General features: G+C 42.9%; 3 protein-coding genes across 9 annotated transcripts in view; 1 reads left to right on the top strand and 2 right to left on the bottom strand.

Annotated features, from left to right (window-relative positions):
• Positions 1-235: 235 nt before the first annotated feature.
• cbr1 (carbonyl reductase 1) lies at positions 236-3789 on the bottom strand. 2 transcript variants are annotated; one of them, XM_054798227.1, is made up of 7 exons: positions 3682-3789; positions 2838-2952; positions 2574-2743; positions 964-1071; positions 675-883; positions 548-601; positions 236-481 (listed from the first exon to the last, which is right to left on the bottom strand). In XM_054798227.1, the coding sequence occupies exons 2-7, from the start codon at positions 2948-2950 to the stop codon at positions 308-310; spliced, it is 828 nt and encodes a 275-aa protein (XP_054654202.1). In that variant the 5' UTR covers positions 2951-2952; positions 3682-3789; the 3' UTR covers positions 236-307. The 2 variants fall into 2 exon arrangements, with proteins under 2 accessions (XP_054654202.1, XP_054654203.1); XM_054798228.1 differs by having other exon boundaries at positions 2838-3011; positions 3682-3770.
• mmrn2a (multimerin 2a) lies at positions 3777-25569 on the top strand. Its single transcript, XM_054798226.1, has 12 exons — positions 3777-3816; positions 6956-7507; positions 12255-12377; positions 13498-13604; positions 15734-15820; positions 16772-17200; positions 18963-19369; positions 22145-22345; positions 22460-22924; positions 23000-23363; positions 23428-23811; positions 23885-25569. The coding sequence occupies exons 2-12, from the start codon at positions 7320-7322 to the stop codon at positions 24271-24273; spliced, it is 3144 nt and encodes a 1047-aa protein (XP_054654201.1). The 5' UTR covers positions 3777-3816; positions 6956-7319; the 3' UTR covers positions 24274-25569.
• The window catches only part of LOC129193695 (inactive ubiquitin carboxyl-terminal hydrolase 54-like), a 49503-nt gene continuing 47761 nt past the window's right edge, over positions 25021-26762 (bottom strand). For 5 of the 6 annotated variants that reach the window (XM_054798221.1, XM_054798219.1, XM_054798222.1 and 2 more), the window contains one exon: positions 25021-26692. In XM_054798221.1, the coding sequence (XP_054654196.1) occupies positions 26211-26692 (482 nt within the window). In that variant the 3' untranslated portion in view covers positions 25021-26210. The remainder of the gene's footprint in view (positions 26693-26762) is intronic. The other variant, XM_054798224.1, reaches the window with a different exon arrangement.

Below are 26762 nucleotides of genomic sequence, written 5' to 3'. Positions count from 1 at the left end.
AAAATAAATATATTTATACAATATATATACACTGCTCAAAAAAATTAAAGGAACACTTGGAAAACACATCAGATCTAAACTGGGGGAAAAATGATCTTGAATATCTTTCCTGATAATAAGTGGGTGATGTATTAGTAACAAAATGATATATACTGTATATCTAATAAACAAAATAAATAAATAAATAATTTCATAATAAATAATAAGAGCTTGCATTCATCCATATGACACACGGTTCATCTTGATGTCTTTTATTTGGATTTCAAAGCTTATATAAAATATAAAATTTGGTTCCCGAAGCTGGCCTTCACCAGGCGTGGACCGCTTTGTCCGACACGAACTTGCCGTGAGGCTCCGTCTCTCCAGCAGGAAGCAGGGCCAGGTAGACGGGTGTCACAGCGCCCTCCTCTGGAGACTTGGTGGCTTTGGGTCCGGCCATGTCTGTGCGCACCCAGCCAGGACAGCAGGCGTTGACCAGGATCTGAAGGAGAAGGTTTCATGTTCAAGTGCCATGAAGAGTCTTCAACAGAGGACATGTGGTCTCTACCTGATCGTTTGGTCTCTCTTTGGACACACGCCTGGCTTGGATCATGGACAGAGTCTGCATCAAAACAGAGTAGGCATCACAAGCTTGTGTAATCGTCGTCTACTTCAACGAGATCGGTGTGTACTACCGTGACTCCGATCTTGGACACGCCGTACGCCGTCTCAGGCCAGCCGTCCTGCTTGTGCTCTCCTTTCTTGGCGCGGTCCACAAAGCGTCGCATGAGTCCCGTCAGCTCCTCCTCGGTGATGTCCTCGCTGCGGAAACGCTCTTGCAGCTGCGGGCTGCACTGGCTCAAGCTGCGCACGCTGACGAAGCTGGACACGTTGACCACGCGGCCTGAAACGCACCAAGGGGATGGAAGACCACTTTGAGGATCCAGCAGAGACACGCAGCACCTGAGACTTGCGTGTTTGGACCTCCAGCCTTGACCAGAGGCAGGAAGTGGGTCAGCATGTCTTGAGTGGCAAAGAAGTTGGTCTTCAGCGTGACGTCCGCCTGGGTAGCGAACGGAGTCGTGTCCGCCACTGGACATGGAGGACAGGAAGTTACAATTACGCACCGTCATCCACGATCCTTATGTGAGACATGAACACACATGTCCTTCTCTTTTCTGTGCGTTTTGAAGATATAAAAACGTGGGACGCACCTATTCCACAGTACACTGCACTGACAACTGCATTTTATTGATTTCAAAAGAACAGACTTCCTTTTCATTTATTTGAAATACATATGTTCATACCATACGGGCCCATGCCGACATGCAATATCAGCGCACTCAGTGCAGTGCACTCAGACGGTAGACTCCGCTGCGCACTAAGCGGAGAGGGGAGACTTGCCGCAGCCTCTTCTTCGCTTTCTGCCCAGTCTTTGATGGGGAAATGGGCAAATTTCAACCTCAGATGATCCCCGTCATGTTTTGACTTTATTCTCGTAATACTATAGCTTTTTCCCCAAATGAATTTTTAAAAAATGACAACTTTATTGGTGGTTTTGTTTGTTTCTCATGATACTCGGACATTTTTCTTTAATATTCAATTAAGTTTATGCTACAAAAGTGATGTTATTTTCCTCATCATATTACGTTATTCTCATAAATTATGACTTTTCTTGTTAGATTACAACTTTTTTTCCTCTTAATATTTTGACTTTATGCTTGTAAAATTGCTGATGATTTTTCAATTTTTGGCTGTTGTTTTTTTTTATTTCCAAATATTTCAACTTTGAGTACATTTTCAAAAATTCCCACTTTAATATTTTTGTTTGTTTCCCATAATGGTACAACTTCAAACAGATCACGTATTCGTCTTTAATATTTCAACTCTACACTACAATAATGAGGTTATTTATCCTCATAATATTGTGAGTGGTATAAATGTGAGTGTGAATGGTTGTTTGTCTTTATGTGCCCTGCCATTGGCTGGCCACCAGTCCAGGGTGTACCCCGCCTCTCACCCGAAGTCAGCTGGGATAGGCTCCAGCATACCCCAACGACCCTAGTGAGGAGAAGCGGCATAGAAGATGGATGGATGGAATATTGTGAGTTTATTCTCGTAAAATTGCAACTTTTTTCATGGGAAGGAAAATAAAATGTCTTAATATTTGAACTTTATTCTTTTAAAATTACAGCTATTTTTTTTCCATTTCTGCTTGTTTTATTTCACAACGTTTTTTCTTTCTCATTTCCCCTTTTTTCCATTTTTTTTCGTTTTCTGTTGTCGTTTTTGTCCCTATATATTTCAACTTCCTTTGTATAAACGTTCTTCTCGTAATTATGACTTTTTCCTCAACCGAACCTTCCAAAAATTACAACTTTATTTGTTCTTTTGTTTGTTTTGTCATATATATATATATATATGTATAAATAAATAAATGACCTGTTTTATTTCCCAACTATGTTGTTGTTGTTCAGGCTTTAGGCTTTCTAGGCGTAAGAGGTGTCCCATTACGTGCATTCATTTATAGAGAAAGACGTGTGTTCATGTCTCACATAAGGATTGTGCCACAAATAGATTGCAGATGGACGCACCTTTAAAAGCGATGCCGGCGTTGTTGACCAGCACGTCCACACCACCATACTTGTCTTTGAAGAAGGCTGCCGCTTTGGTGATGCTGCCGACGTCGTTGATGTCCAGCTGATGGAAGTTGACCTTCAGTCCCTCGGAGGACAAGGACGCCACGGCGTCCCGACCCCGCCCCCTGCAGACGAATGACAGAATCCCAATGCTGTTTGGAGACCACATCGCTGGAGAGTGTGTGTGTGTGTGTGTGTGTGTGTGTGTGTGAGACCTACTCATCTCTGGCCGTGAGGTAAACGTCGCCCTCGAACTGCTTGCAGAGAGCCTGGACGATGGCCTTGCCGATGCCCTTGTTACCACCCGTTACCACGGCCACCCTGGTCACCATTGCTGCCCCACAATGATAAAGGAATACTGTACATTCAGGCCCGGTTTGCTGTTTAAACAGGCTGCAGAGGAATATTTATTTTATTTTTAAATGTGAAGACTTTGAAAAGAGTTTTGGGTCTGAGCCTCAGGAAACAGGTCTTGTGCTCAAATTTATGCTTAAACAAATACTGTAAATGCAACAAGGAGATGTTTAACCATTTAACCAGGCGAAAAAGAGCTTCCAAATGCTGAGTCACGGTGACTGCCTTCCTCCAATTGCATGCGGAGATTAAATGCTCACCAAACAGATGGAATGCTGTATTTAATAATCTTTATATATAAGCTTAAAGCGCATTTAAAGCCAAGATTGTTCCTGCCTCCAGTGTGACAAAAAAAGGCAAATGAATCACGTTCAATAATTCAATCATTCAAATGTTTAGAATGAACTTTAACCCCGACGCTAACTCGACATTTAGACACTGGTTTAGCAAAAAAAAAAACCAACAACAACAGCTAAGAAGTTAGGAGGCAATATTCATTAAAAAAAAACTTTAACCTACTAATGAACATTTGAGGACATAACCCTTACTATAGCTTAATATTAACATTCTAACCCTTACGTTAGCTTAACATTAACATTACGTAACTACCAAGCGAGCACGTTTTCACTTTTTAAGCAGACATTTCAAACCATGCAAAATATAAAACATTAGCCGGGTCATATACGGCAAATTAAAGTAGCTCTCTTACTTTAAGTTGTAGTTTTGCAGACGTAGGAGAACAATTGCTGGACAACAACACGACGTGAACGCTGGATGCGGCTGCGCAGCCTCAGCGCGCATACCCGGAACAACATCCCACAAGCAACCCGAAGGTGCTGAAAGTGTAAGAAAATGTAACTAATAATCATTCGTTATGAACACCACCTGTGCTCTTTATTATTTTTTAAGTGATTTGTCAATGTCGTTCTGTTTTTATTCTTTGTTTGTCGCCGTAACGTCTTTAAAGCAACCCGATAATGTTTGACAGCATGCTGCCCTCTGCTGGACAAACTCAGAACATGCAGTTCAGTTTAACGTCAGCATGTTTTGGTTTAAATACTGTACGCCTTTTTGTCTCGTTTCAACTCTTTATGTTTGTATTTATGTATGTAAACCTTCACGTTACCGGGCAGTTGATAGAAATAAATAGCATAGTAATTCAGTAAATAGGTAAGATATCGATCTTCTTTCATTAGAATTCCTACGCAGCACATTTGCATCCTGAATGTGAATTATTGTTCATAACAAAATTTAACGGAAGAAAATATGTGATCATAATTTAAATTCTAGCGGCGGAAGATCATTGAAAAGACGTGGTTTTTATGTTATGGTTTTTATGGTATTAAAAAGCGAGACAATAATTAGCAATAATTCTTTCTTTTGCCACAAGGGGGAGACAAAGTGTAATGTATATGAATAGTACACTTCGTGTAGTTTTGTGGTTTTATGGTGTCCATGCGGGACGAGGATGCTGCTTTCCATGGGAGCACAGAAAACGTTTTCGTCAAATGTTTGCTTCTTCTGACCTCACTTTTGTCTGCCTGTCCTCACCAAGCAAGCTTTGCTGGCAATCCTCACTTCATTTAACATCATTTATATTTTGAATATTCATATATATATATATATATATTAAATATATAATTTAATATCACTTGCAACTTTTTGGGGTAAAATTAAAACTTTCTCCTCACAAAATGATGACTTTACTGTTGTAATATCATGACTTACTTTTCTCTTTTTCTCTTGTAAAATCACAATATAATCGTCATAAAATTTCGACTTTTTTCTTGTTATATTATATTTTCTAATATAACTTTTTTTCATAAAATTACAACTTTTGTCTTGTAAAATCGCAATCCTCATAAAATGATGACTTTATTTTTCTTATTATTATATTTTCTAATAAAATTACAACTTTTTTGGATATAATTACAACCTTTTCCTCACAATATTATGACTTTGTTGTTTTATTATGACTTTTTTTTCACAAAATTACAACTTTTGTCTTGTAAAATCACAATCCTCATAAAATGATGACTTTATTCTTCTTATTATTATGATATTTTCTAATAAAATTACAACTTTTTTGTAAAATTACAATCTTTATTGTTGTAATGACTTTTTTTTCACAAAATTACAACTTTTCTCTTGTAAAATCACAACATAATCCTCATAAAAATGCATCTTTTTCCCACAATATCCAATCCAATACCAACGTAAATCCAAGCAACTTGTAAAAACATTTTTAGGTCATGCCAGGACCCCAATAAGCGTATGAGAGGTTTCCCTCACTTCCTGGACGAGAAAAGTGCCACAGAGGTGACCTGACAATAAATGATTTTGTCAGGCAGAAAATTGACCCCTCGGAAAAAAAAGCGGGTCCTGGCAGGACCTCCAGTGAGGGTGTGAGAAGGGGCGCCGCCAGGAATTCTGTGCCCCAAGAAACAAAAAAAAATCACGTTGGGCCACCCTTTTATTTTTAAATAATTACCTATTTTTCTGGGGTTCCTGTCAGTCAGGGGCCCATGGGGTCCTCACTTCTCCCCCTTACACGGGGCCCCCGCCTGCCCCTCCCACACCAGAGTGCCATGGAGGATCATGTATGGGAGGTGTCCCCCACCTCACATGCAACAGATACAGGTCTGGAAAAGTGGCATTTTCTGGCATTGTGACGGGACCCTGTGGGGTTGGTATGTTGGGATGAGGGTGTGAAGGTTTTCCCCCAATCTCCCGCACCAGGAAAGTGCCAGCTACCCAGATTTTGTTTTTGCAACAACAAAAAAAACCCAAAATAACAAAAAAAATCAAAATTTGTGGCGTTACTTGATCATCTTGGAACACCAGATGGAGGTTCCCCCCCCACCCCCCACCCCCACCCCCACCCCCACCTCCCAGACCATAAAAGTGCATATAAGCTACCTGAATTTTATTTATTTCTTTTTGGGACAGGACTAGGCAAAAAATAAATAAATAAATGTTGGTCCTTCATTGGTCATCTTTGGACACCAGATCCTAAATGGGGGGTTTTCCCACCTCCCAGACCAGAAAAGTGTCATAGAAGCTACCTGGATGTTTGTCAAGTTTTTTGCACCAGAACCTGGCAAAAAAAACAACAAAGTGGCCAAAAATCGTCCGTTTGGAAAAGTGTTTTCTGGCATTATTTGGTCATCGTGGGACCCCAAATCATGAATGGGAGGTTTCCCCCACCTCCCAGATCAGAAAAGTGCCATAGAACCTACCCAGATGTTTTATTAATTTTTTTGCAACAGAATCAGGCAAAAAAAACTGCCGATAGCAAAAGTGATGTTTTCTGGCATTAGTTGGTCACCTTGGGACACCACATCATGTCTGGGAGGTTTCCCCCACCTACCTGGACAAAAAAGAGCCATAGGAGCTACCCAGATGTTTGTTTGGTTATTTTTGTGACAGAACCAGGCAAAAATTGACTACGAAGAAAAGTGGTGTTTTCGGCATTATTTGGTCATCTTGGGACACCACATCATGTCTGGGAGGTTTCCCCCACCTCTCAGAACCAAAAAGTGCCACAGAAGCTACCCAGAACTTTTTTTTTGTGACAGAACCAGACAACAACAACAAAAAACAAACAAAAAATGGCCAAAAATTGACCACTTAGAAAAGTGGTATTTTCTGGCATTATTGCGTCCCGGACCAGAAAAGTCTTTTAGATTTATTTCTGTGCCGATAACCCCATCACGTATGAGAGGTGTCCTCCACCTGCCAGACCAGAAAAGCGCCATAGAAGCTCCCCAGATTTTTTTTTTGCTGCAGAACCCTCCCCCCCCCCCACAAAAACATGAGTCAGCAGGACAACACAGGACCATTTCCTGTTTTCTTCTTCAGCTCCATCTCTTTTTTGTGGCGTAAAGACAAGCTAATGTCGCTGACGCTCTTTCTCCAAGCATTTTCACCATGCAGAGTGTGACAGGAAGTGCCTGAGTGGATTTCCTCTGTCCTTATCATAGCACAGGAAGGAGGAGGAGGATAGGGGGCAAGGAACATGGAGCTGAGCTGAGGAGAAAAGACCTCCGGATATCAGCTGATGAAGAGAAACTGATGATGAAACAAATGAAATCCCTTGCCAGCCACTTCCGGCGCCCCCTGGAGGTGGCGGTGATGAAAGTGGAATGGTGGCCAAGCAGAACTTTGTAGAACATAAGCGTGCATCACATGACGTGACTAAACGAGGTGTATTTCTTTTACAAACAAGAAAAATGCTTCATCCTGCAGAGGAAATGTGGGGGTGTGGCCTCTCCCTCTCTCTCGCTCTTTCTTCCCTCCAGTGCTTTATAGGCAGCCGGTGGGCGTGCGAGCCCCCACTCAGCAGTCATGACGGCGGTGGGGGTTCTGATGCTGGTTCTGGCCTTTCTGGTGAGCGCTCGTAGCGAGGTGAGGGCCAGAGACCCTGAGGTGGAGCAGGAGGAGGACGGGGAGGACTGGGGGGACGGAGCGGGCGTCATCAGTGCCACAGAGACCCCCCTGCTGGGAGATGGTGGCAACTATCCGGCCCGAAGCGGGTGAGTCTTCAGCTTTCCATCTTCTCATTTCTACGTTGACCTACAGTATTTTTTTTAAATGGTTGGTGGTCCAAAATGTTAGTTTCTGGCGCCCCCTACAGTAGAGGTGTAAAATAAAAATCTTTGGGTCACATGGAGTGAGACAGGACCTGATGGGTCCCACATTCCAAACGTGCGGCGCCTGCACTGCCAGCAGGATGTGTTTTGACTGCCAGCATGTCCACGTCTACCACCCACTCCGCCGCATCACGTTACGCTACCTGACGTGTCATGTAAGTTGTGCACTAGCATACTTACACCAGTGCATACATATAATGGAATTGGTGGACTTGCATACTTACACGAGTGCATACGTGTAATGTAAGTGGCGAGCTTACTTACTTACACAAGTGCATATGCTAATGTAATTGGTGTACTTGCGTACTTACACGAGTGCATACTGTACGTGTAATGTAAGTGTCACACTTGCGTACTTACAGGAGTGCGTACGTCTAATGGAATTGGTGCACTTGCGTACTTACATGAGTGCCTATGTACAGTATAATAGAATTGGTGCGCTTGCGTACTTACACAAGTGAATACATGTAATGTGTGGCGAACTTGCTTACTTATACACGAGTGCATACTTGTAATGGAATTGGTGCACTCCTGTGCTTACGGAGTGCAATACGTGTAATTTAAGTGTCGCACTTGCATACTTACACGAGTGCAATATGTGTAATGTAAGTGCTGCACTTACATACTTACACGAGTGCAATACATGTACAGTAATGTAAGTGCCGCACTTGCATACTTACACAAGTGCAATACGTGTAATGTAAGTGCCACACTTGCGTACTTACACGAATGTATACATGTAATGTAAGTGCACGCGAACTTACTTACTTACACGAGTGCATACACGTAATGTAATTAGTGTATTTGCGTACTTAAACAAGTGAATACATGTAATGTGTCGCTCACTTGCTTACTTACAGTATACACGAGTGCATACGTGTAATGGAATTGGTGCACTTGCGTGCTTAGACGAGTGCATACGTGTAATGTAAGTTGCATTCTTGCCTACTTACACGAGAGCATACACTTAATGGAATTGGTGCATTTGCGTACTTACACAAGTGCTTACATGTAATGTAAGTTGCATACTTGCCTACTTGCATGAGAGCATACACTTAATGGAATTGGTGCACTTGCGTACTTACACAAGTGAATACATGTAATGTGTCGCTCATTTGCTTACTTACAGTATACACAAGTGCATACGTGTAATGGAATTGGTGCACTTGCGTGCTTAGACGAGTGCATACGTGTAATGTAAGTTGCATTCTTGCCTACTTACACGAGAGCATACACTTAATGGAATTGGTGCATTTGCGTACTTACACAAGTGAATACATGTAATGTGTCGCTCACTTGCTTACTTACAGTATACACGAGTGCATACGTGTAATGGAATTGGTGCACTTGCGTGCTTAGACGAGTGCATACGTGTAATGTAAGTTGCATTCTTGCCTACTTACACGAGAGCATACACTTAATGGAATTGGTGCATTTGCGTACTTACACAAGTGCTTACATGTAATGTAAGTTGCATACTTGCCTACTTGCATGAGAGCATACACTTAATGGAATTGGTGCACTTGCGTACTTACACAAGTGAATACATGTAATGTGTCGCTCACTTGCTTACTTACAGTATACACGAGTGCATACGTGTAATGGAATTGGTGCACTTGCGTGCTTAGACGAGTGCATACGTGTAATGTAAGTGGCGCCGCACTTTCGTACTTACAAGTACTTACACGAGTGCATACACTTAATGGAATTGGTGCACTTGCGTACTTACACGAGTGCATACGTGTAATGTAAGTGGCGCCGCACTTGCGTACTTACACTTACACGTACTTACACGAGTGCATACACTTAATGGAATTTGTGCACTTGCGTAGTTACACGAGTGAATACGTGTAATGTGTGGCGCACTTGCTTACTTATACATGCATACATACGTGTAATGGAATTGGCGCACTTGCGTGCTTACACGAGTGCATACGTGTAATGGAATTTGTGCACTTGCGTACTTACCCGAGTGCATGCGTGTAATGGAATTTGTGCACTTGCGTACTTACCCAAGTGCATGCGTGTAATGGAATTTGTGCACTTGCGTACTTACCCGAGTGCATGCGTGTAATGGAATGTAAATGCAATGCCACTTTGTGGACAAATGTGTTTTTGTCATGGTGGGCGTGGTCATGGGTGTCAGGTGACATGGATGTCTGCTCTTTCAAGAGTGAGAGTGCGCCCCCTATCAGTACATGATGGAATAGTGACACTCGGCCTGTTCCATGGGACTTTGCTGCAGTTAAGATTTCTGTAAAAAAAATAAAAAAGAAAAAAGAACAAGCAGACATGTGACATGTTCCACGTTAAGGAGTGTTTCCTTCCGGATGCATTCACTTTGTTTGGGGCCGGGGGGGGCCGTCATTGATGCACTGACGTGTGCGTGACTTTGTGTCAGGTGTTGGTAAACCCGACAGACCAAATAAGGGGATCACATGTCACGGCTGACAGGCTTAGACGCCATCATTTGGACACCATGAAACCTCATGAAGGACCCCTGAGGCTCTCTGACAAAACAAGCCTACATTAGCGTGCTAATACACTCCTTTGCGCTATACATTTGATTATATATTCATAAACAAAGCTAACGCCCTCTTATCTCCTTTCAATCAGCTTTATATATTTTTTATGTTATTATACGGTATATTCATTTATTTTAAAAGCTGACACTCTTTATCGCCTTTAAATCAGTTGTATATTTTATTATATACTCAGAAACAATTTCATCAGCTTTTTAAAAATATATTTTATTATACTGTATATTCATAAACAAAACTAACCTGGTCTTATTTCCTTTAAATCAGTTATTTTTATTATTTTTGTATTTTATTATATAGTCACAAACCAGTTGCATTTATTATTTTGTTTGTTATTATATATTCATAAACAAAGCTAGAATGATCGTATCTCCTTTAAATCAGCATTATGTATGATTTTTATATTTTGATGATATATTCCTAAACAATGAAATCAGCTTCATATGTTATGTTTATATTTTATGATATATTCATCAACAAAACTAACATGCTCTTATCACCTTTAAATCACTTCTTTATTATTCGGATATTTTATGATACATAATTCAGTCAGCTTTATATACTATTTTTATATGTCCAGGGTGTACCCCGCCTGTCGCCCGAAGTCAGCTGGGATAGGCTCCAGCATACCCAACGACCCGAGTGAGGAGAAGCGGCATAGAAAATGGATGGATGGAATATTTATAAACAAAACTAAAATGCTCTTATCCCCTTTGAATCAGTTCTATTTGTAATTTTTTACATTTTATTATATATTCGTAAAGAGTTAAGTCAGTTTTTTTATTTGTATATTATATTATATATTCATGATCAATTAAATAATCTTTTATATATGTTTTATATATATATATATATATATTTATTATTATATGATTATATTTTATTATTGTATGAAATGGTAAATGTATAGCGCTTTTCCACCTCCAAGGCACTCAGAGCGCTTTGACACTGCTAGCACATTATTATACATATATATACATATATATATATATATATATATATACATATATATATATATACATACATACATATACATACAGTACATATATACATACATACATATACATATACAGTATATATATACATACATATATATACTGTGTGTATATTATATATATATTATTATATTTATATATATTATATATTTATTATAAATATATTTTTTATTTTATTATATATTTGTAAGCAATTAAGTCAGCCTTTTCCATTTTATTGTTATATTTCATTGTATATGCATAAACAAAACTAACTATGCTGCCATCTTGTATATTATATATTCACAAACAAAGCTAACATGTTCTCTGTGTGCAGCTCAGGGATTTAGGGGGGTTAGGAGGTTTATGGGGGTCGTGCGGTGCCGCACAGGAATGTAAAAGCTCCCAGAGGAGCTTTTGACCTGACGCTTGTCTACCTAGCAACAGGTGGCGCTAATGTGTCGGCATCTGCAGCCAAACAACAGAAGAAGAAACTCAACGTCTTGTAAAATGAATGTAAACTTATGTAACGTTAACATAAAGGTCATGTAAAGTTGATCCACAGCTGAAGATAAGACGAAGACATGAAGACAAAGTTGTTATCAGAACGTCCATCATGCAGGTGGACCAGTCTCGCTGCTGAGTCAGCACAAAGCTCCGCAGGCTGGCCAGTGCCTCCTGCAGGACTGAGCTCAAACTGCACCTTTTCAAGAGACGATATTACTGTCAAATCTTTCAAGGCTGTGGCTTTACCGCCCTGAATTGTGTCCGACAGGTCACAAGGTCACGAGGACACGCGTGAACCTCAAAGCACTGATTTACATCCCTACTTTATTTTGAAATTCCTCTCCCTCCTGCTCACGTTGCAATATTAGTGACGTTAGTCTGGATAAAGTGTGGGATTGCGATGCCACGCCCCCTACAGGAAGTGAAAGGAACAATGGTGTGACGGCATGATGTGTTCTTTTCCATGGTTTTGTCCGCACGCAGCAGAAAAACACGAGCTGAGGGAAAACATTCATCGTACACCAAGCTGTGCAAACATAGAAACATTACTTTTATGGATGTTTGTATGAAATAATCGTGTCTAAACCTTCATCCTCTGTGTGTTTGCAGAAACTGGTGTGCGTTTGTGCAGAAGCGTGTGGTCAGCATGGCGGTGGCGTGTGGGACGGAGAAGTACACCATCAAATCCCAAAGTCCCTGTCCCAGCGGAACACCCGACTGCCATTTGATCATGTGAGTCATCAACACGACAAACACAAACACTTCTTCTGCCACTACGCTAATACTCACTAGGGGTGTCAGCACGCACCCAACTCTCGAGACGAGATTGGGTCCACGAGAACTGGACGTGACGAGATTTTAACATTCATTTTCAGAAAAGAAAAATGAAAAAATGTGACAAATGTTTATTGTCCAACATACTGACACTGAATGACATTGTTGTCGAGACCAAATAAACCACCGTTATAATAATAAACAATGACATGTCATAATAGTGCAGTGTTTTCTTTAATATGTCATCTTTAACTCATCTTAAAGTTGCAGAACTGGCGTTTGTGACATGTATTTTTTCCACAGGCAATTTGTACTGTCTGTCAAACGTTTGCAGCATTTCTTGAAATTTTCAACTGTGTTAAGGAGCAGCATTTCTTTTTGCGGCGACTTTCTGTGAACGCACACCGTTTTGCGCTGTTCCTTTTGTATTTACTTCGCCGACCAAATGTCTCAGTGGAGTGTTGGCTGTCAGAAAGAAGGCTCTGCATTTCCCGGATGGGAAAACGGGGTGAGGTGGGTTTGAAGTTTGAGGTGGGCATGGTCATTTTGTTGTCTTTTATGTTGCTACGAGGTTCGAACAAATCCGGCATACAGGCCCGTTCGTGTTGACGTGCTCCCCTTGCTCATTATTATTAATATTCCCACACAGCGCAAGCATCTTTTTCCCTCCTAACTTCTACAACGTTACCTTGCATTGCTCCTGACGAGGCTCCACTCCTTTGCTGTGTGTGTACGCTAGTCTCCCCTCACAGAGACAATTCATTTGTATGACTGACAAGAGGTCTCACTCTGTTCTCCGTTGTTCTCTGACGCATGTAGGCAGTGAACCGGTGCACAGAGTTAACCCTCTTCCTGCCTGTTTGGAGGCGAGAGACGAGGAAAACAGACACGCACGCCCATGGCTATATGTGGGGTCCGGCAAATTATTAATTATTATTAATTATTATTATTATTATTTATTTATTTATTACCGCGAGACTGACTATTTTTTCTGAACGAGGACTCTTGCCACGTTTTAATCTCGCAAGATCTTGTGACACCCCTAACACTCACTAATACTGTGTGTGTGTGTGTGCAGGTACAAGCTGTCCACGCGGCCGCTCTACAGACAGAAGCAGAAGACGTTCACAGCTCTCTTGTGGAGATGCTGTCCAGGACACGGAGGAGACAACTGTGACGACACGGGTGAGTCATCACCATGGCAACAAGATGACGATGACGCTTCATCTCTTTGCATTGCAATTCTTTGTCCAATGAACTTTATTTGCTGACACTGGATTAAAAACAAGTCAAGTGTGGGGTTCTTCAAGGTTCTGTATTGAGCCCACTACTATGCAGTCCAGGATGTGTACTTTATATCAGGGGTCCGTGAGCGGGGCCGATCCAGGCTGTGGAAAACTTTCTGGAGCACTGACGTTTTTTAAAAATAGTTTTGTCAATAAGTACATGGAATTGGATTTACGTGCATCTCAATTTTGGAAATAAAAGCTGTTCATAATTGTATTAGAAAAATAATATACAGCTAGAAAAGCTATAGTATTGTTTGGTGCTAATGCAGATGAGCAGACTGTATCTTTCTATTTATCCATCAAGTCATCTTTTTGTTATTTAAACCAGGGGTGTCCAAAGTGCGGCCCGGGAGCCATTTGCAGCCCGCGGCTGTGATTTTGTCGGCCCGTCGCATCGTCTAAAAATGTAATTTAACAAGGAAGCTTCACAAAAAACAACAACAGCAGCAAAAATGGGAAAATCAATCAAAAGTCAAAATATCAAGAGAGAGTTGTAAGAGTTGTAATCTAGCAAGAAAAAAAGCCATCATTTCTCAAGAATAAAGTAATAGTATGAGGAAAAATGTCATTTTAGTAGCATCAAGTTGAAATATTAAAGAAAAAACTTTTATTTTTTTTAAGTCAAAACAATAAATAAAGTTGCAATTTTTGGAAACTTAGGTTGGCGCAAAATGTATAACATGGGAATAAAGTCAAAATATAGAAGTCCAAATAATAGAAGTTGAAATATTTGGAAAATTATATTTTCAAAAATCAACAGCAGAAATTTTACCAGAGTAAAGTCAAAATATTAAGAGGAAAAAATGGTTTTCTAATTTGAAAAAAGTTGAAATTTTATGAGAATAAACTTGTAAAAAGAGGAAAAATATCATTTTAGTAACAATGTTGAAATGAAGAAAAAATACATTATTGTTTTAAAAGATATAAAGTTATAATTACGGGAAAGGAACAGGAAAGCAAAAATGAAATAGTTGGAAAGAAAAAGCAGAAATGGAAAAAACAGCTGTAATTTTACGAGAATAAAGTCAAAATATCAGTCATAATCGAATGAAGAACAAAAGTCCCAATTTTACAAGTACAAACTCGTATTATTATGGGAAAAAATGCATTTTTAGTAGCGTTTCACCTATATTTTAACGAGGGACGACTGTGTACTGTATATCCAAGGGAGAAAAATGAAGCATGTCATTTTTTAAGTGTTTCACTTGTGTGGGTCGAAGAAGCTAAAAGAGACCCAACAGAACTTTTTGTTTTGACTCTGCCTCTATTTTTAACTTGTATTATTCTCCTGCGCCCCCGCTGGAGTCTATGTGGGACAAGCAGGACTTTTATTTAGTCCACACTTGCTTTGTGGGAAAGATGTTGTTTGGTGGACCCCAGGAGGAGGACGTCCATCTGCAAGCCAAAAATAAAAGTCTTTAAGTGGACCACCAGTCCACAGTGGTGCTGATTTTAGATGTTTAGATGGTACAAGGTTGTAAAAAAGTTGTCTATGTCTCATTTTCTCGAATTATGTCAACTATATTGGTTAGTAGGAGTATAAAGGGGTGTTATTTCATGCCGAGAGGGCTCTAATAAAGTTAACACCCATATTTAGAAGGTTGTAAACAAGTTGTCTATGTCTTATATGTCTTATTTTCTCTTATTATGTCTTCTATATTGGGTAATAGGAGTGTAAAGATGACTATGGGGCTGTTATTTCACGTCTAAAGGGTTCTAATTATGTTAAAAACAGCATTTAGAAGGTCGCAATCAGATTTTGTCTTATTTTCTCTTATTATGTCTACTATATTGGGTAATAGGAGTGTAAATGTGACTATCGGGGTGTTCCTTCTAGAGTGCCCTAATAATGTTAAAACCCATATTTAGAAGGCCGTAAACAAGTTGTCAGCCAGCCGCAAATAAGCCCTTAAGTGGGCCAGCAGTCCATCGTGGTGCTGATTTTAGACGTTTAGACGGTACCAGAAAGTCCACAATGTCAACATGTGTTTGTTTTTTGTTGTTTTGTTGTTGTTTTGTTTACAGTCGCTGAAGCACAGACGCACTCTGGAAGCTCTGCTCTGATTGGAGGATCCAAAGATGACAGTGCTCCTGGAGTTCTCCACACGGCCGGTACCAGCTTAAATTCATTCTTGAACCTGATTGGTTGGACCTGAGACCTGGTTCTGATTAGCAAAACGTCAGCGCTGCTCCACACACACTCACACACACACACACACTCACACACACTTCCTTGTAAGGAAAGTGAGGACGCTGTGAGCTCCTAAGTGAAGTCAGGTCAGAACAAAGTCCAAGCCAACACCTCTGACACCCACAAGGGAGGAAAGGTGGTTACAACCCCCCCCCCCCCGCTTCCATCCTGTAAACACGGCCCCACCCTGGGGGAGGTTGTTGCAGTCAGACTGCAGGTGGAAGGTTGCGGCTGTTGCTAACAGAGGAAGTTCATGTTGCAGCGACCCGGCGGTATTTTGAACGAGGCTCAGCCAAACGTGAACATGACAGGCACGGCACCGCCCCCGGCAGACGTAAACGTCCAAAGAGCGACGTTCCTTCTTCAAAACATTTTGTTCTGCCGGAGGCGAGCAAAGTTCACGGAGGAGTTCTACGCCAACGTCGCGTTGAGTCAAGCGTGAAATGTTTGGCTGGAAGATGTCATAACATCTCCTCATGGACGTCCTGTAGAGTCCATGACATCATCAGCACAGGTCACGCCCCACACAAAGACAAGAAGTACACGTGCACTATAAAGTAACGGCACGGGTGTTCCTAATATTGTGGACAGGATGATGTCATGGTGGGTGCCTTGCTCTAGGGTACATCTTCAGCTGTGTCTCAGTTGGTGCACTTGCATACTTAGTCTTTTCAGTGTATAAGTGCGTTCACACTCAAAATGGTGAGTGTGCAGTGACGCACACACTCAATAGTCGCCATCTTGGAAAAACAAAACAGTAGTGGACGCTTTCCTCAGGACGTGTCTTCCTTCCCCTCTCAGACCATCAGTCCTCATGTCCACTGTCTTCATACAAGGAGTGTCTTATCTTCTATCACGTGTCTGTCTTACAGGCATGCAGCAACAGCAAGGAGACCCCAACAGTGAGCAGAACGACCACCAGGGGTCAGTCAACACACCACACAACGTCACAAGCCCCGCCCACAGCCCAGAGCAGGCCCACGCCCCCAAACGCCCCCACATCCAGCATCCCAGTCACGCCCACCATCAGGACAACGCTCAGCATCATGTCCATGTCCAGCATCAGGACCATGTCCAGCATCCCATCCATGCCCAGCATCCCGTCCATGTCCAGCATCCCGTCCATGTCCAGCATCCCATCCATGCCCAGCATCCCGTCCATGTCCAGCATCAGGACCATGTCCAGCATCAGGACCATGTCCAGCATCCTATTAATGTCCAGCATCCCATACATGTCCAGAATGGGGACCACGTCCATCATGCTGCCATCACACATGAACAGCAAGAGCGTCTCTTTCCCAGTGAGTGTCAATGTTTTTGAAGTACGTCATTGCTCTCACATTACATGAAGACTGAACAATCTGTCCAGTCACAAGACACACGCACACGCACACACGCACACACGCACACAGCACATGCACACGCACAGAGAAGAAAGAGAGGATTTCCTCTGCAGGAAGTGTGTTTGTTCTTATTTTCCTACACTAGTCAGGTCCAGTAGGGTTGACAGGACTGGGGTTCTGGGAAGGCTGTTAAAGGCTTAATACCTGTTTGAGTATCAGGAGGCTAGCTGTGACCTTAGCATTATGTTAGCATGATGTTAGTCTGGCATTATCACAATGTAAGCATGATGTTAGCATGACGTTAGCACCATGTTAGCTTGTTAGCATGACATTAGCTCAATGTTAGCATGGCTGTTAGCACAGTTAGCATTCTGTCAGCACAATGTTAGCATAATGTTAGCACAATGTTAGCATTCTGTCAGCACGACGTTAGCATAACGTTAGCATGATGTTAGCACAATGTTAACATGGCATTAGCATGTTAGCATTCCATTAGCACGATGTTAGCATGACAATAGCATGATGTTAGCACAACATTAACATGATGTTAGCATGACATCAACACATGGTTAGCATGACATTAGAATAGTGTTAGCATAACATTAAGATAATGTTAGCATGAAGTCAACACAATGATAGCATGGCATTGGCACAATGTTAGTATTCCATTAGCATGATGTTAGCATGACAATAGCATGCTCGGATAATGTTAGACTGATGTTAGCATGATTTTAGCACAATGTTTGTATGACATCAACACGTTGTTAGCATGACATTAGTACGTTGTTAGCATGACAGCACGAGCATGACATCAACACAATGTTAGAATGACGTCAACACGATGTTACCGTCATGTCAGCACAATGTTAGCATGGTATTAGCATGACGCTAGCATGATGTTAGCATGTATTTTACAGTGCCTGACTAAAAAGGACAAAGCACAAAACTAAGCGTGGTATAAGTGTGTGTGTTTGAGAGAGAGAGAGATGGCAAATGACATCACTTCCTGTGTTTGTTTCCCACACTCCCCTCTGACTTTGGACCCCAGTGACAGGCCGGCGTGACATCATCCTCCCAGGGACTTTTTCTGCAGCGTCCTTATCTCATTTTTATTTCACATTTCCTGCTTTTTATCCATCAAATCCTGTTTGAACGCTGACTTCCTGTGACGCCTACAAAACCTTCACGAGCGTTCAAGGACCCTCCACCGCGCCCAACAAAAACCTCCACTTCTTATTTTAAACTTGAACAATCTTTCCCACAACAAATCACCGCACTGGCATTCCTAAAAGACGCCTACACGGCCCAACATCATCAGTACTCGGAACCTTTCTGCACTTTTCTATGCACAAAGATCAACAAAGATATATGTATAAGTACAGTGTACACATATACACACACACATATATATATACATTGTATATATAACTGACTTTATAAGGCCATGGTGATCTTTACGACACACAAAGGCTTGTTGTGTCGACAGGAAGAGGCCGTAAATCACGATGACGCTTACTAGATAGGTGAGCCCCAACTTCCTGTGACCTCCTACTCCCCTGCACATGTGCGTGTGTTTGTCTTTGTATGTCTATGTGCAGCATGTTGGCAGCGTTTCCACACAGGGCTGTAATCTATCCGTGGCTGTGGTGGGTCGGGTTGCTGGAGTTGCAAGGGTGAGGTCCATGATTGTCGGTGTAACGTAGACGGTATGTGATTCCAGGTGTGGACGAGGCAGAGGTGCTCACCTTTCCTGACGTTCCAGGCGCTCTGCCTCTTCCCCACATGATGGCGCTGCTCATGTCTCAGCTGCAGCCGCTGCTGGACGGCTTCAACCGCTCGCTGGAGCAGCTGAGTCGGCAGGTGGGCGCCCTGGCCCGCGACCTGGCCGAGCTTAAGAACGGACGGCGGGAGGCGCCGGAGGAGGAGGAGGAGGAGGAGGAGGAGCGGCTGGAGGCCAAAGTGGACCGAGTGTTCCACCAGATGGGGGCGCTGCAGAGTCAGATGGACAGCCAGCGCAAGGAGCTGGAAGGAAGGCTGCACTCCCAGCATGCAATGCTGCACTACAACATCACCACCATCAAGACCGACATGGACCTCAAACTCAAAAGACAACACAAGCTCATGCAGGTCAACACTACTACTATACTACTACTACTACTACTACTATTATTGTACTCACTCTTTACACTAATACTTAAACCAGTTTAAACTATTACTTTTTTCATACTAATACTTTTAAACTACTACTTTTTAAACCAGTACTATTTTAAACTACCATTTTTCCACTTGTTCTTTTAAATCTAGTACCTTTTCACTACTACTCTTTAAACTCTTGTTAACTAGTACTTTTACACTACTACTCTTTAAACTCTTGTTGACTAGTACCTTTTCACTACTACTCTTTAAACTCTTGTTAACTAGTACCTTTTCACTACTACTCTTTAAACTCTTGTTGACTAGTACCTTTTCACTACTACTCTTTCAACTCTTGTTAACTAGTACTTTTACACTACTACTCTTTAAACTCTTGTTGACTAGTACCTTTTCACTACTACTCTTTCAACTCTTGTTAACTAGTACTTTTACACTGCTACTTTCTAAACCGGTACTTTTCCTTGTATTTTTTAAACTACTACTTTTTCACTAAAACTTTTTAAACTATTTTCAACTGGTATTTTTTCCACTTGTACTTTTTATACTAGTATTGTTTTCACAAGTACATTTTAAAATGTTTTTTAAAAGTACTTTGTACCATTTTTAAATGCTACTTTTAAAAGTGCGACTTTGTTCACTAGTACTTTTTAAACTACTACCTTTCAAACTACTTTAAACTACTACTTGTACTTTAAAATTATTTTAAACAAGTACTTTTTTCACTAGTACCTTTACACTGTTTTAGACTAGTACTTTTTTCACCTGTACATTTTAAAGTACTACTTTTTAAACTACTTCTTTTTCAGCATTACTTAAACAAGCACATTTAAAAGTAGTACTTTTAAACTAGTACTTTTTCACTCTTACTTTTTAAAGTATTTTAAATTGGTACTTTTTCAGTAATAGTTTTTTTCCCTACTATGTTTTAAACAAGTACTTTTTTCAGTAGTACTTTTTTCACTTGTACCTTTTAGAGTAGTACTTTTTAAACTAGTGCTTTCTTACTACTTCTCTTTAAACTGTTTTTGACTAGTACTTTTCAGTAATACTTTTTTTCCCACTAGTACTTTTTAAACCACTTTAAACAATTACTTTTTTCATTAGTACGTTTAAACGACTATTTTTAAACCAGTACTTTTAAACTGGTACTTTTCCACGTGTACTTTTTAAATTAGTACTTTTTTCACTACTACTTTTTAAACTACTTTTAATTTGTACTTTTTCACTTGTTTTTTCACTGGTACTTTTTAATCAATTTTAACCAGTGCTTTTTCACCTCTACTGTTTTCACTAATACTTTTTTCACTAGTACTTTTAAAACTATTTTAAATGAGTACTTTTCCACTTGTACATTTTATACTAGTACTTTTTTCACTTGTACATTTTAAAATTGTTTTAAAAGTACTTTAATTATTTTTAAAAGCTACTTTTTAAAAGTACACTTGTTCACTAGTACTTTTAAACAAGTACTTTTTAAACTACTACTTTTTAAAACTAGGTTAAACTACTACTTTTTTGCAAGTAGTTTTAAAACTATTTTACTTATTAAACAGTCTTAAACAAATACCTTTTTTCATAAGTACTTTAAAACTACTACTTTTGAAAGCACTTTTTGGGTGGGCGGAATTGGTGTGCCAACACCCTCCTCCTATTGGTTCCTTACACTAAGCCTGGGCGGAGTAGTGGTATAATCCTCTCCTGCTATTAGCACCTCCGATAAAAGGGAAGTGTCGCTCCCTGAGTTGGGTATGAACGACTCTGATACTGGCTCGTTAGCATCCATTGTTCTGGCTCGGCCCTGGCTTCACCTCATTTGCAAGACTAAGAGCTGTGGGTTTTGGGCTCAGTAACCTGCTGAACACAGGGTCCAAATTAAACCTCAAACCACCATTCCGATTCAATGATGGGTTCTGTTGTTTGACAAAAAAAGCTTCCTTTACTCCTCTTTCAAACCATCTGTTTTCTTTGGCCAAAATCTTTACCTCGCTGTCCTCAAAAGAGTGATTGGTTGCTTTAAGGTGTAGGTGTACTCCTGATTGAGGACCACTAGAATTGTCCCTGCGATGTTGATAAAGCCTTTTTTGGAGCATTTGCTTTCCCCAATGTAGTGCTCTTTGCATTCCTCATCTTTACAGTGGATGGAATAGACCAGGGAGCAACACTTCCCTTTGATCGGAGGTGCTAATGGCAGGAGAGGATTATACCACTACTTCGCCCAGGCTTAGTGTAAGGAACCAATAGGAGGAGGGTGTTGGCACACCAATTCCGCCCACTCTTACTGTATTTAAGGCCTAGGCTACCAGCACTTATTAGTTTGCTGACGAAGCTCTTCGGATGAGGAGCGAAACGTCCGACACCTTCTTCACAGAAGTACAGATGACGTCTCAAGAAGCCTTTCCCTTATTTTTCTTGTACTTGTAAACTAGGAATTTATAATTTTTTTTATTGTACTTTCCCACATTTTCTACTAGTACTTTTGTCACTAGCACATATTAAAATATATATTTTTAAATAACTTTTTAAACGACTTAACTGTTTTTAAATGCTACTTTTTAAAGTAGGTACTTTTTTCACTAGTACTTTTAAATTAGTACTTTTAAAACTTGTACTCTTGTCACTAGTACTTTTTCGTTATAAACTAGTACTTTTGAAACAATATTAAGCTATTACTTTTTGAATAATTTTTATTTTCTGAAGTAGTTTTTTTTACTAGTAGTACTTGTTTTGATATCACTTGGCTGATCTCAGGTCAGCCTGCAGGCCATGAACACCACACTGGCTGGGCTGAAGCTGGAACAGTACCAGAACCAGGACCAGGACCAGGACCAGGACCAGGACTGGCCCCTGGAGGACCAGCAGGAGTCGCCCCCCCAGGTGGCACAGACGTCCCCCGCAGTGTGGGAGGCCATTGAGCGTCTGGACAACATGGTGGTGAACAACACAGTCAAGGTTTGCTCCTCTGGCGCCCTCCTCAGGGCCCTCCTGTCATTGCAGCCAGGAAACACGCTTAATTGGCTGTCTTGCTGAAGGCGGGGCTAGAGCAGACATGTCTTGTGTGGTCAGGTGGGCGGGCTGATGGAGGACATGGAGGTGACGTCGGGCAGCGTCGAGCAGCTGAAGCGGGACTTGAAAACCCTGGGGGCGCGGATCAACCAGACGGCCAGGACCAGCCAGGTCCAGTTCATGGAGACGGGCCTGGAGGTGGAGGCGGCCAAGGTGGCGGTGCTGAGCCGTGTGGGCGAGCTGGCGGGCAACCTGAGCCAGCAGGGCCAGCGTCTGCAGGAGATGGACGTGGACGTGGACTACCTGTACACCGTCCTCTACAGACACAACACCTCCAGCCAGTGCGACTGTCTCCGCCTCAAGGACGCCGTGGCCACACTGGAGAGGGGCGTGGCCAACGTGACGGAGCTGGCCAATGAGAACCGGCTAGCTCTGGATGAAAACAAGCAGGGAGGGGCAGGGCAGTGGGGCGGGGCCAGTGACTGGGAGCCAGCAGTGGAGGCGATTCAACGTGGCCTTCAACAGGTGACGAGAACAAAACAAGAGGACCTCCGCCAAGGCTTCAACGCGACCTTAAACATCTTCTTACTCTTCTGGCAGGTGAAGGAGTCCGTCGCTTCGGACCAGGCCAGGACCAGGACTCTGGACCAGGCCCTGACCCGCCTGAGCAGCGCTCTGGAGGAGGCGACTGCGGAGGTGTCGGGCCTGAAGGAGGCGGACAGGAAGCGGACGGAGGAGATGAAACGTCTGTCGGGGTCCTTCAACTCGCTGCTGAAGGACGCCATTCGCCACAGTGACGTGCTGGAGCTCCTGCTGGGCGAGGAGGTGCTGGAGTTCCTGGAGTGGCCCCTCCAGGACCAGGAGGCCCACTCCATCCCCGCCCTGAAGGAGCAGCTGAGGCTCCTGCAGGAGCAGCTCCAAGGACACAACCTCAGCCTCAGCTCGTTGCTGGGCAACAAGCCAGGTACACACGTGATGCTCACCATCCAGCTAACTGGAATAACTTCACTTTGTGCTCGATGTTCCAGGAGTTCGGGAGGAAGTTCCTTCAGCAGATCAGCCGTCTTCCTGGTTGGAGAGGGACATGGCAGCACCTAGGGAGCATCATCTGCAGGGCGGAGACGGCAGCGACCTGTGGAAGCTGGAGAGGAGTGTGGATGAGCTGAGGCTGAAGATGCTGAGCCTGCAGGAGGAACCCTGCTGCCTCCATACCGAGGAGGCAGCCCTTCAGACGGAGGTGGCGTGGCTGAAGAGAGGCCTGGAGGAGCACCTGAGGACGTTCAAGAGCATCTTCAGCAACGCCGACGTGCTGGAGAGGAGCGACGCCACGCTGGAGCTGGACAAAGTATGGCAGCTGCTCAGCAAGAAGCAGCAGCGAGGAGGACGCCATCGCAGCAGGAGGCAGTCTGGAGGTGAGGCGTCGCGGCCAGTTGTCAATCATCTCCAAGCGTGACATGACCAACTCCTGCTTCATTCTCTCCGCAGACGTTCTCAGCCAGTCACAGGCCACCATGCTGCTGCTGGCCGCCTTCCCTCACAGAGCGTCACACGGCGTCCACACGTTCAACGCATCTCTCAACAGAGGACACTTCGACCCTCGCAGCGGCACCTTCACTGCCCCTGAGGACGGCGTCTACGTCTTCACGCTCACGTTGGACGTGAGGCCGCACGGCGCCCACCTGGGGCTTAAGAGCTCCTCGGGAGCGCTGAGGAGGCTGCTCCTCCAGCAGGGGGCGGCGTCACGGCCCGCCACTCACACCGCCCGCCTACGGCTCAGGAGGGGTGAGGAGCTGAGACTCGTGTTGATGGGCGGGGAGTGGGTGGAGTCGGCAGACAACGCCTTTTCTGTGCTGTTGTTACGCAGGGACACTTGAGGGCGCTGTGAGCCAATCAGCTGCCGGGAGGTAAAGACACTGAGAACAATAGAAGATGACGTCACTTGCGGAGCGAATGACCAAACATGTCACCACCATCCAAGTTCTTTGGTCAGTCACAAACATGAACATAACACAACTTTCAATTTAAACTCATAAAATACATCAGCTAATTTGCTTGGCTGTGTCTCAAAAAGGAATACAGTAATCCATCGCTATATCACAGTTCGAATATCGCTCCCTCACTGTATCGGCTACTGTCTTTCAAATAATAATAAATGATAACTGTTTCGTGGTTGACAATGGCCTCTTATTAGTCAAAATATTGAAAGATAAGTTACATGTAGTATTGAGGTCACTAGGTGTCAGTAATGTTATGAGGCATGACGTTAGATTACGTTACCTTTCACACTGCATGGAAACTGGCTATTAAGCTAGCAGAGCCAAGATGACACACCACGGTTGAGATGGAAAAAAAGGTTCTCTTCTCATTCCGTCTGGAAGTGGTACATTTTTGGCTCCTTTTCCCTTCTTCTCCACTTTAAACTATGTAAATCTGAGAGGTTAACTAGTTAGCTCGCAAGTTTGCTATGCTAGTTGGCTAGCGCCGGCCATCTTACTAGTTATATCCCTCCAGCAATTCCGTAACCAGAAAAATGTGATGTAAACAAAGAACAGTAGCGTAAAAATGACTGTTGGGTTGTTATTTAATGTCTACGGGGCTTTAATCATGTTAAAAACCCTGTTTCTGACTCATATATAACCAATTAACCGCCATAAACGAGGGATTACTGGACTTCCACCAGTACACGTCAGTAAGTATACTGTGTACAGGGAGTACTGAGTTCCCGAGGTCCCAAATCAATTGCTGTCACTGTGCAGTTGCCAGAAATAACCATTGCCTATTTATCGCATTCTGTTCAACTACTTTCCACCGCTACGTAGCCAAAATGGCGACCATTGAGCACCACATCCGGGTACCGACACTACACTGCAACTTGTCGTACTTGTGCTCACAAAAGACAGCATGAGTAGGGAGGTGCGCCCTTTGAGACACTCAGACGGAGCTCACTCATTCCTCACCATTGTTTAGCACAGTAATAGTAGCTGTATAGGGTTAAATTCATCTTTATTGATTTGAACTCATGTTTGAAGAGAGTAGAAGAGTTTCATCTGCTGAGCAGCGTCTGTAAAAGCCAATAGACCTTTGCTGTATACCTGAAATGTATGCTTTTAATATTTATGTGCAAATGGACATATTTAAATAAAACAATGAGCTTGTCTGTTCTATTTAAAGGATGCCATGATTTCACTAACAGGGAACACGACCAGACGTTTTTCCTTGAAACATTTAATGTTAATGCTACAAGTAGAAAAATAAGCATCAAAAATAGAACAAGTAAATGACATCTCTTCACTTGACTAAAAGAAACAATCTTCAGGTTCATTGTTGCTGATAAGGAAGAGCTTCTTTGAGGGCGTGTTTGTTTCTGCTCACCCGAGTTTGCCAGATGGGCGGAGTTAGCAAGCGTCACGGTACCACAAAGCCTCTTCCACGCTACGTGCGCGTTAAAGACAGTGTGTGCATCTATATTTCTATTTCTATCTAGGTCAAGTTAAAGGCTATATAAGGAAAACATGCTAAATATTAGCTGCAACTCTTCACGCTCTAACTTGATAAACTATTTCAGTTCAGGCAGATAGGTTAGATAGTTCTACGCACGAGCCTAAATAAAGCAAATAAATACTTTTACGTGGAATATTCTTGTCTCGCCTTCATCCGTGAGGAAGAGGAGGCAGTCCAAACAGGAAGTGAAAAAGAAAAGATGACGTAGGCACATTTGAAATAGAAGGAACGCTGCAAACACTACCAGGCGGCACAGGATGTGCGACATTCCTAATCGACTCTTGGTCCAGTGCAGCCGCCACGGACATCCTCATCTGGCGGGGTGGTAGCGAGCCACGTAGGAGGTACAGGAGGAGCAGAAGGGGCGGGGCGGCTCGGCAGGAAGCTGACGGCACAGCGAGCAGAGCTGCGGGAGTGTCTGGTGGTGGCGAGCGGTGGCGTAATCCGCCTGGCGCCGCCAGTCGCCTTCTGGTGGCATGTCCAGGCGCAGAGGCTGGGCGGGGCTCGGGCCTCCCAACCTCGGGCGCGGCGCGGCAGAGAGCGACGGCGGCAGCGATGTTTGCCGGTGGTGGCCGTTAGTGTGGGCGGGGCGACTGGGGCGGCGGGACATGGTGGCGTAAAGACTCTGTGGACCTCCTGCTGGAGGAGCAGGACCTCTGACCCTGCTGGAGAGCGACGAGGTGGAAGAGGTGCCCTGAGCTCGACGAGGAGCGCGGGGAAGAGTCCCGTAACTCACGCAGACTCCCTCAAGCCCGTCAGGAACAACAATGGCCTCCTGCTGGGGCTTCCAACCTGAGGATGAGGACGAGGAACAACAATGAGGTGGAAAGAACGTCTTTCATTCAAGTCGTCTTATATGTAT

This window comes from Dunckerocampus dactyliophorus, chromosome 14 (genome assembly GCF_027744805.1).
Source record: "Dunckerocampus dactyliophorus isolate RoL2022-P2 chromosome 14, RoL_Ddac_1.1, whole genome shotgun sequence".
NCBI lineage: Eukaryota > Metazoa > Chordata > Actinopteri > Syngnathiformes > Syngnathidae > Dunckerocampus > Dunckerocampus dactyliophorus.
The sequence above is the reverse complement of the archived record's forward strand: the minus strand, read 5'-3'. Positions and strand labels throughout refer to the sequence as shown.